General features: G+C 31.7%; 1 protein-coding gene across 3 annotated transcripts; it reads left to right on the top strand.

Moving 5' to 3' along the window:
• On the top strand, positions 1-8398 carry LOC107423585 (uncharacterized). Of its 3 annotated transcripts, none has more exons than XM_016033168.4 (18): positions 2-196; positions 998-1070; positions 2752-2795; positions 3067-3109; positions 3262-3477; positions 3586-3702; positions 3930-3995; positions 4459-4503; positions 4599-4678; positions 4823-4887; positions 4973-5039; positions 5145-5258; positions 6352-6425; positions 6745-6842; positions 6959-7018; positions 7105-7173; positions 7539-7592; positions 8098-8398. In XM_016033168.4, the coding sequence occupies exons 1-18, from the start codon at positions 96-98 to the stop codon at positions 8167-8169; spliced, it is 1458 nt and encodes a 485-aa protein (XP_015888654.2). In that variant the 5' UTR covers positions 2-95; the 3' UTR covers positions 8170-8398. The 3 variants fall into 3 exon arrangements, with proteins under 3 accessions (XP_060671885.1, XP_015888654.2, XP_060671886.1); XM_060815903.1 differs by lacking the exon at positions 2-196 and adding an exon at positions 211-433; XM_060815902.1 differs by lacking the exons at positions 2752-2795; positions 3067-3109 and having other exon boundaries at positions 1-196.
• Positions 8399-10149: the final 1751 nt, after the last annotated feature.

The following is a 10149-nucleotide window of genomic DNA, read 5'->3' as shown; positions in this document are numbered from 1 at the left end:
CAGTAAAAGCTTTGTCTGAGTAAGCGAACACTGTGAGACAGAGACAGAGTGAGAGAAAACGAAAAGGATCGGTGGAGGAGGAGAGGAGGGAAAAAATGTCAGGAGTGGACGAAGACGAGGAACGACGTCGTCAGAGGAGGCTTGAAGAAGCCCTAGAAGTCAAGTCCCTCAGGCGTATCATTAGTGCTTACCTCAAGTATATGATATCTCCCCCACCCTCTGGCTCAACTCACTCTTACAATTTTAATCCTCAGCTCTCAGATTTTTTGTTTTTTTTTTCTGGGTGTTTTATGGTGATTTTCGTTTATGCGAATGATTCGGATATTTATATAAATTACAATGATTTTATTTTATTTTATATAATTACTTATAATGAAGTTGTTTGTTACCTGGGTTTTGACTACTGGCATTTCATATGCGTTTGAAAATTATGGTAATTCTAGATAATTTAGCCTTTTGTACAAAGTTTTTGTTTATTTATTTTTTGTTTTAAGAAAAGAGTTTCCTATTTGACCTCTTGGGTAGTCAGTTTTGTGTGGAACGGTGGGAAAAAATAAATAAATAAAATAAAAGATTACATTTTCCAAAAGTGATTTTGCTGAAAACAGAGTTTCTGGCTGCCTTATTATGTGGGTATTTAATCTTTAATTAGAATTTAAGTTGATGTTATTGTCTGCCCCCGCTTTAATATTATGGGAGTTTATTGTTAATTTATTTAAATTTGGAGAGTATTTTTATTTTTTATTTTTTTGCACAATAATTCTCTTTGTTCTTTAGTATTAACAGAGTTTTTTGCTGCCTTATAATGTGTGCATTTCGCGTTAATACCCGATTTAATCTTTAATTATGAATTTAAATTAATGTTATTGTCTGCCCTCCTATTAATATTGTGGGAGTCTATTATTAATTTATTTAAATTTGGAGAGTACTTTTACTATAATTCTCTTATTTGTTTAGTATTAAAGATAGTGGCTTCTTGCTTGGCTTTCTTGCACAGCTATCCAGATGCTGCAGAAGAGGATGTCAATAGATATGAAAGATCATTTAAGAAGCTTCCACCTGCCCATAAGGTATTCCCCTTTCTTGCTTGGTTGGAGTTTCATGTTTGAAGTGGAACTTTGGTAGTTGAATTAAGACACCTCCCAGCTTTGATATTCTCTCTAGGATTGATGGAAGACTATGTTTGGTATTGCTATGCTCTAATTCCTGAACTGGCCAACAAGCAGAAACAAGTACTGCTTGCTATCTTAAAATGGACAGAAATAACAGCTGTAATGCTGAAAATGAAGTGCCGACCATGTGGAGCACTAGCTCCATGCTTTACTAGTTGTGAAATAAGAGATGGGCAGCTTTCTTCTAGGTCTTTGTTTTTTCCTTGACAAGTGGTTCACCTCAGAATGAATTGGAAAAATTTTATATGGAGAATCTAATTTTTTCTTGAACAAGGAGCATTTGAATGGACATATGTATTGAGACTAAAAATTTAAAGAAAATTCTATCGAACATAAGTTTTACAGTGGAGTACAGCTTGTTCTTTCAACAAAATCCTGTGCTTTTTTTACTTTCAGGATGCTCTAAAATAAGCTTGATCTCTTTTTTTTGCCATTTCACATTTTAGTGAGGTCCACTGGAGATTCCAAATGTGCCTGGTTTAGCCGCATTTTGGTGCTCACTGACAATAATATTGAAAGAACCTTTTGTGACATAATTTGGGTCTCTTTTTTTTTTTTTTTTTAAATTTCTCCCCCCTTAATTTTCCCCCTCACAGATACTTGATTGGATTTCTATCTACAAAATATAACTTTTATTTTATTTATTTTTTAAATATTTCATGGACAGAGGACTGATATATTGCTATACAATTCTAGTGAAGATTTCCTGCCTAAATTTTAGATTTTTAAGTTATTGGTTATAACAAAATCTTCACAGAAATGTGTTGGACAATACATTTCAAGCATAACACAACTTGCAGAAACCCTCTCCTATCAATAGTATGCCTCCTAACAACTTGGACGAGATGGAGTCTTAGACCAATTGAACCAATCAAGTGCAAGGGCGTTATCTTGATTTTTCCAGTATTATTAAAATAATTAATCTTTGATGTTATGTTAAGTCTTTGGAACAGGCTTAACGCAACGTGAAAACAATGGGGGGAAAAAAAAAACCTTATTTTCTAGGAGATTTAGACATAAGAAATTTAATGCGTGTTGCTGAAAAATTGCTTAAGATTTTGACATGGTACATTTAAAATCACACCATTTGCAAATTTCTTCCTTTAGGTAGTCTAACCGTTGAAAGAACTTTATAAGAGGGTAGGAGTGAAGAAAGAATATGAGAGCTGTTACACATGATAGCCAACTATTTTTTAATGGCTTTTTGGAAAGCTAGGAATTTTGGTTTCAATTCCTTTGAGGCAGCAAGTTCTCCTAACTAATGTTGGTTGGACAATTGGATATGGATATAATTTTAATGTTAGTTTATTGAAGTGTTTAATTCCTTGATTTTCTTTACTGGAACTAATGATAAAAATTCATGTCTTTGTGTTAGTTTTTACTTTTTAGTTTTAAGTCAACACTTGATTATTCTGAATCTAATTAAAAGGTATTTGCAATTATAGAAACTACCTTTGCATTTCTATCTTCTTGGCTAGGTAATTTTGTTAGTGATGCTATTCTTTAAATTTACAAGAGTGGTTTTCTAGTTAGGTTGAAATTTCACTGTCTTCACTGTTATGCCCTCTTAATATTTCAGGCTTTACTATCGCACTACCCTATGAAGTTCCAAAGACTAAGACGGTACCTACCCTTATCCTACTTTAGGTTTCTTCTTGCCGTTGAATTTTTAGTAATATCTACTGATTTAATCCAAACTGGAAACAAAATCTTAATCCAAATACACTAATAATCTATTTGAAGAGAAATTTTAAAGATCCCTAAAATTCTAATTTGATAAATAATAAAATAAAACAGGATTATTAGATCAATTCCTAATTATGTTGTGTATCAATTATGCAAATTCGAAGGAGCATGCATTAGATCATAACTGATTTGGCTTCTAATTCTGCAGGTGTATTTCAACAAACTCATATTTCATATTTAATATGCTTCAGGTCTTTCTGATTCACACCCTTATTTATTTATTTATTTACTGTAGTACGTTATGCCTTTGGAATGCTAAGATTTTTTGAATATGTTTTCAAAATGGTATAATTGGTGAGCATCCTGATTTTCTTTTTCCTCTCAAATATTAATAATTTTGCAGGCATTTGAACCCCCACTTGATATGAGCCAGGAGCTAGATATTTGTGAGAACCCCCATTCTGAAGATGTCCTGAATGATCATGTCTCTGGAGCAGGGGATTGTTGTCAGTCTCCCGTTTCAAGTGGAAGAATGAGTTTTTCCAAATCAAATCAAGCCTGTTGTATGGAAGAAAGCAATGTAATCAGCAACTCACCAAAAGGAGTCACTACCAATAAGGTTCTGGAGCACTTCATCATCGCATTAGGTTTTTAGATGAATAAGAGAAGTTTAAGGTGGTCCTATGTCTTTTTCATTCAGAAATTTGACCACTGTAGATAACAACAGGAGATGGATATTGAAGGTCAATGTGATTCCATTACTGGGACCAAAGCTCTTGACTGGGAAAATAATGAAGAGATAAACAATTGCCATGGAAACTATGCCATTGATTCAAATGGAAATGTATGTCTTCTGGTTACTTCAATATGTAATAGTTGTAGGATCTATATATTTCCTTGTAGTCCATCTTTTTTTGTTAATTTTCGTAAGTTGATTATCTATTTCTTTTTTAAATTCATAGTTTCATGGAAATTATACGTTGTCTACTTATTTCAGATTTATTAACTTTCCAAAATTGATACAGATGTGTTGGTTTGAAAATTTCATCTTGCTTGCTGTTAAATTCTCAGGTGTCAACTCATGCATGGTTGGATCCATCACATCAGTTACATGTCCCTTTAGTTGATGTTGACAAGGTTTGCTTCTTCTTCTTCTTTTATTTATTTATTTATTTTTTATATGTATGTATATATATATATATATATGTATATTTGCTCAAATTTATCTCTGCAAGGTTTTTCCATATTTTTACTATTATAAAATTTTGATTATTTATATGCTATTTTAGTTGTAGCTAAGCTGCATTTATGTCAAGGTTACATCTTTGAAATTGTGGTATTGAAATAATTTTGTTTTCAGCAGTTATCTTTGGCCTAAGTTGACAAAATATAAGATTAATTTGCTAATACAATAATGGAAAATGTTCTTAAAAAATGAAGATGTGTTCTCCTCTTGCTTGTTTATGGCTATAGTCAAGGAATTTGCAAATAACTTTTATTTATATTGCTTTAGCTCTTGTCTGTTGCTAGTTAATTGACTGTCTTGAGGCATGATAGTTTCCTCTACTAAATTCTGGTTTTCCCTACTTTCTGTCTTCAGGTCCGTTGTATTATAAGGAATATAGTTAGAGATTGGGCAGCAGAGGTACCATATCTTTTTTTTGTTGGTTTCTAGTTTGAAATTTAGTGTCCACAACTCCAAAGGTTTACTTGTTCCGTCCATAATTGTATTTAATACAGGGGCAGAAAGAACGCGATCAATGCTACAAGCCTATCCTCAAGGAACTTGATGCTCTATTTCCTAACCGCTGTGAGAAAAGGTATGTTGAATTTCTAATGCCAATTTTATCGTCCCCATTAGTGTGTTATTGCGGTTGCATCTTCTCCTTATAATTACTTTTTGTGTGTTAATAGTGTATGGGAGTAGTTTTTTCCGTTAGTTGTTTACTATGTCTGTTTGACAGCCCTCCTGCCTGTTTAGTTCCTGGAGCTGGACTTGGAAGGCTGGCTCTAGAGATCTCAAGTCTAGGTATGAATATAATATCAGATTATTACAAATTAAACTTTTTATATAATCCTAATCAGTTCCTAATGTTTTCATATGACTAAAACAGGTTTTATAAGCCAGGGAAATGAATTTTCATACTACATGATGATATGCTCAAGTTTTATTCTTAATCAGTAAGAATCCCTTGATAGTCAATGAGATATTATTCTTTTGGATCTCTTTTGGATACCTTTTCTTTTTCTATATTCCTGTCTTAAGAGGTTTTACTTGGTCTTTAGTACCCAGAGTGCCGGGGAGTGGAAAATATATCCATGGATACACAGCAATTGTAATTCATTGTCAGATAGTGACCAACTCCGTCCTGTTTCAATACCAGATATTCATCCAGCTAGGTATTTATGTTGCTCTAAATTAATTTACCGATATATTTAAACTTTTATTACTGTGCAGTGCTTGCCCTTGCCCCATTTTTCTTTTGTTGTTATGAATATTCATACTATTTTTGCATTTTTCCTTGTGATAATGGTCAAAACTGGGACTGAATTAGCAATGTTTGAGGCATCGATCAAGTTTTGATTAGTACATATAAAGTTCTGCAATGTTCCAAAAAACTTAAAATAAAATAAATTGCGTCTATTTGCGTACCTAACATCTTAAGTTTAGAGGTCTTCGATCCTGGGCCTGAGCGACGTGACTCCCATTTAGAGTAGGCTGTGCGACTTGGTTTTTGTGAATGTTGTGGTTTTCAACTTGAATGAATTTTATCGACTGTGTAATAACAATTATCGACTTATAGAGGAAAATTTTCATTATCTTCTAGATAAGACTATTTTGTTATCTTTGGACCTTCTGTAAGGTGTTTTTGGAAATTATAATTGGTTGAAATGGTAGAATGTTTTACATGAAATTTGAAGAGGCAAACAGCCTTTATATGCGGATATCCTTAATGTCTTATAATTATGATTATTATATGTATAACACAGTCTTGAAGCAATTTGATATATCGTTTAAATGCTTTGAGGCAATAAACTCATTTCAATGCCATGTGTTTAAGCATGAAATTGACCAATGTGGAAGGCAGTAGTCTCTTTTAATTTAAGTCTTCTCTTATACGAATGTGAAACTATTTGGTTTAACTAGACTTTTTAAAATATTTGACTAATCAGATGAGAAAGCAAACTGTTGTTTGTCCCCATTTTTGGCTGTATGAATTTCCATGTCATCCAGCTTTTCTTGTATTGACTCAGAAAAAAAAATGATAGATGTTAATGGGTTTTGTGGTTCTCTATGGTAGGAACATAAAACTACAATTAAGTCCTTTGCTCAATAATACAAGTGAAATTACTTTTGGATATGTAACTTGACAGTGAAGCTTCTAGGAAACTGATTTATAATGCGATAATACACTTGCTGTATTTATTTGGATGCAATTTTATAAGTGTCTGAAAATTTAGCATATCTTTAGCTATCCACTTTTTCAAGCAGTGCAGGGATCACTGAAGGCTTTTCGATGTGTGGTGGTGACTTTGTTGAAGTTTACGGTGATCCAAGCCAAGAAGGTAGGAATAGTGTGAGTTATTTGCATTGTCTTTGTGTTTATGCACTGTAATTGATGCAAGGAGTAAATTATACTAATGAATGTCTAATATATTGTTTATCTGGTTGCCATTTATTTATTCTTGATTTATTGTATTTAAAAATTCTTTAGATACTATTTGTCCTTGGATGGACAGATTTAGGTGATTGTATTTTTGGCTATTCTGTTGGTCACAGGTACCATGAAATTTTTTATGCTTCAAAAACCTATCCTCTAGTGCATGTACGCACTAAACCATGCAATGTTCTTTTTTCTTACTGAGTAATTTGTGGGACATGCAGGTATCTGGGATGCAGTGGTTACCTGTTTCTTTATTGATACTGCACACAACATTGTTGAATACATTGAAATCATATCAAGAATATTGAAAGATGGTGGAGTAAGTTCCTGTATCCATTTCTCCTATTTATTTGGGTTAAGATTTTCAATTTTCTTTTGTTCCTTTTGGCACATGACTCCCTTGATAGAAAGTGATTGGTGGATTGTGGATGACAGGTTTGGATAAATTTAGGTCCGCTACTATATCACTTTGCAGATATGTATGGGCAAGAAGATGTGAGCTTCTCTTTTGTAAAATACATGTTCATGTAATCCCACTCTTATTCTAAGGGAGAATTAACTGTCTAACTTCTTGTAATCAGGAAATGTCTATTGAACTAAGTTTGGAAGATGTGAAAAGGGTTGCTTTGCATTATGGATTTCAGTGTGAGGTAATCTAATGCATATTCCGTTTGCACGAGTATCTGTGGCTGATCCTGAATATGTAAATGGGAAAAATTACACTTACACCCCAACTGTGTGTACCTTTTTCTTATCTAGCTAATATTTCAATGTGAGAACAGGTTTGTTTTTACACATTTTATAAGTATAATTTTGTCGATTAAAAGGCTAAGTTTTTGACTAACCTCAGGAGAGGTGGGGGAGGGGGTTGTTTGTTGCTATATGAGAGTTTACATCTCATGAGATGTAGCTGTAATTTTTTGGTGAATATGATATATAGCTGTAATATATGCAAAAACAGGGGTGAATGTAATATTTACCACATAAAGTTGACCTTTTCTTTTTCTGACTACAGAAGGAGAGTACTATTGAGACGACATATACCACAAATCCTCGATCAATGATGCAAGTAAGCTTCTCATTCTTTTCAATAGGTTCAGGTCTTCTCCTCTTAGTGAACTTGAATGAAAAAGGCAATTGCTGCAATGGTAATGCTTATCTGGGGAAATCACCATAGTTTTTAACTAAATTTAGCAGGAATGCTATTCTTTTTCCCCCTGTTTTTTGGGGGGTCAACTCAGTAGGATTGCTATTTACTGTATGAGCTAATCTCATATTATATGAAAGACGGTTTGTTCAGAAATTACTATTCTGGGAAAAGTAAATTTTAAATTTAACATTGCAGTAAGATGATTAAGGTGTATAATGTTAAGTTGTAATAAGTTTACCTTATTATTTGCGTGGAATTTTACTTGTACAGAATAATAATTCATGGTCCAATATGCATAAAAACAAAATTTTAGAACTGTGTTTGGGTCAGTATGTACAACCAGGATTATGATACACATTCATGAAACTCGCATCACTTCAAGCTCCATAAAATTCACGACTTTTTTTGTTGTTTTTTTGGGCAGAACCGATATTATGCTGCATTTTGGACGATGAGAAAGCGGTCCACAGCAGGAGAAAAGAATGCGCCTACGTAAGATATTACCTAGTTTGTGCTCGAGTGGAGCTTTATTTTAAAATACGTATAATTTGCAGTGGTCATACTGAAATATATGGTAATTTTTTTACAGTTAAAAGGGTTTGAACAATGTACAATTATTTGTGAACCATCTTTGACAGATTCGAAGTCTTTTTCTGATTCTTTGCAGAGTTTCATGTAATCAATATTTATTATTAAATTTTGTCATTTATTTAAAAAAAAAAAAAGTTGTTGCTTTTGTTTTTTGTTTTCAAATGTTTTCCTAGAGAGAGGAAGGGGATGATGGCAGCATAACGAAAAAATGTCAACCTCATCTTTTGAAAATTATGTAAATATATATATATAAATATATATATTCTGCAAAGTGTGTGTATTGCATATGTAGCAAATCGCATGGTATTATAGGTAGCAATGAATTGGATTTGCAAATAGCAGAGGTTTTCTATCACCTGCAATTACATAAGGCTACGTTTGGTACCATATGTTAAGAGGGCAGGATTGTATTAACCAATCCTATTTAATGTTTGGAAGTTATGGCACGTTTGCCCAAGCACATAAAATCAAGTGGACCCCACTATTTAATCCCAGCTACGCCGTGTGGGGTTGGCATTTTGGTGTATTGGACTTCCCAACTTTTCTTAAAAAATAAAAAATAAATAAAAAAAATCATTCATCTTAATTTAAAAAAAGAAGGAAAAATAGCCTGCACGTTTTTTCTTAATTCTTTCTAAGATTATATAATTTTAGAAAATGTAATAGATATCATTGTTGTTATTATTATTATTATTATTATTATTATTAAATTTAAATATAAAAAATAATGCAATTTATTTAAGAAAATTGATTATAATATTAAAAAATAATAAGAATTTGATTTTTATTAATTATAATAGAAAATTCAATGTTGCTAATTTTTTATTTTTTAATGTTAAAATACTTTCTAAATTCTTTTATAATATATATATATATATATATAACTTTTGATAGTGTAACTATTATCATGAATAATAATCTAACTACTATCATGAATTATCAAAACTCTTTTAAATATATTATGAACAATGTAATTGATTTTTGAAAACTAGATGAGTAATAATAAATAATCAATTTCCTATTTCAAATTTATAAGAAAATTATAATAATAAATTGATTTTGTATATTTTGAGTAATTTGAATTATTTATACAAAATTATATGCATAATGAAATTATTTTAGTTAATAAAAATAATTTTTTACAAAATTTACAATATAGTATGATCCTGTACAATTTTTATACATTACAAGTCAATACAATACAAATTAACATAATACAGGCTAACAACCAAATAAGCCCTTCAATGATAATTAAATGCGTCAGGCTGCATTTTTTTTTTCCTTTCCCTTTTGGCATTTTGGAAGAATAAGAATATGGTTAATTTATTTTATTTTATTTCTTTGTTTATTTGTTTATTTTTTGAAATAGTTGATGTTGTTGAGGACATTTTTGTCAACATACATATTAAAATTAGTTTTGAGAATTTTTTATTATTATTAGTATTCTTTTTTTCTAAAGCAAGGTTACATTTCAATACAACCCTTATCTGTGGTCACCTACGCAAAAACTGATGGAAAAAAAAAAAAAAATTAACCTGTTTGACACCACTAATGAATCAAAGCTGAAAAATGCCAGATAAAATATTTCCTCGCACTGGTGGCAATTGGCCAGGAAAGGATGAGTGGAGTAGATTGGCCAAGCAACTGATTAAACTGAAAATCAAATATCCAAGAAATCTGAAAAAGATTATAAATAAATAAATAAATAAAATGTAGAAGAAAATCTGAATATAGATAAAATGCAGGCCACAAGTCCCTCTCCCACTTGGCATTTTCTAAACCAGTCATAGCAACCAAAGGCATGCAAAAATGGCAACTGCCACGTGTCAAACTCCCATTCAAATTCATGGATTTCATGGGATGAGATTATCACTGTCCAACCCAA

This window comes from Ziziphus jujuba, chromosome 3 (assembly GCF_031755915.1).
Source record: "Ziziphus jujuba cultivar Dongzao chromosome 3, ASM3175591v1".
Taxonomy (NCBI): Eukaryota; Viridiplantae; Streptophyta; class Magnoliopsida; order Rosales; family Rhamnaceae; genus Ziziphus; species Ziziphus jujuba.
Note: the sequence above shows the minus strand (reverse complement) of the source record. Positions and strands in the feature narration are given on the sequence as shown.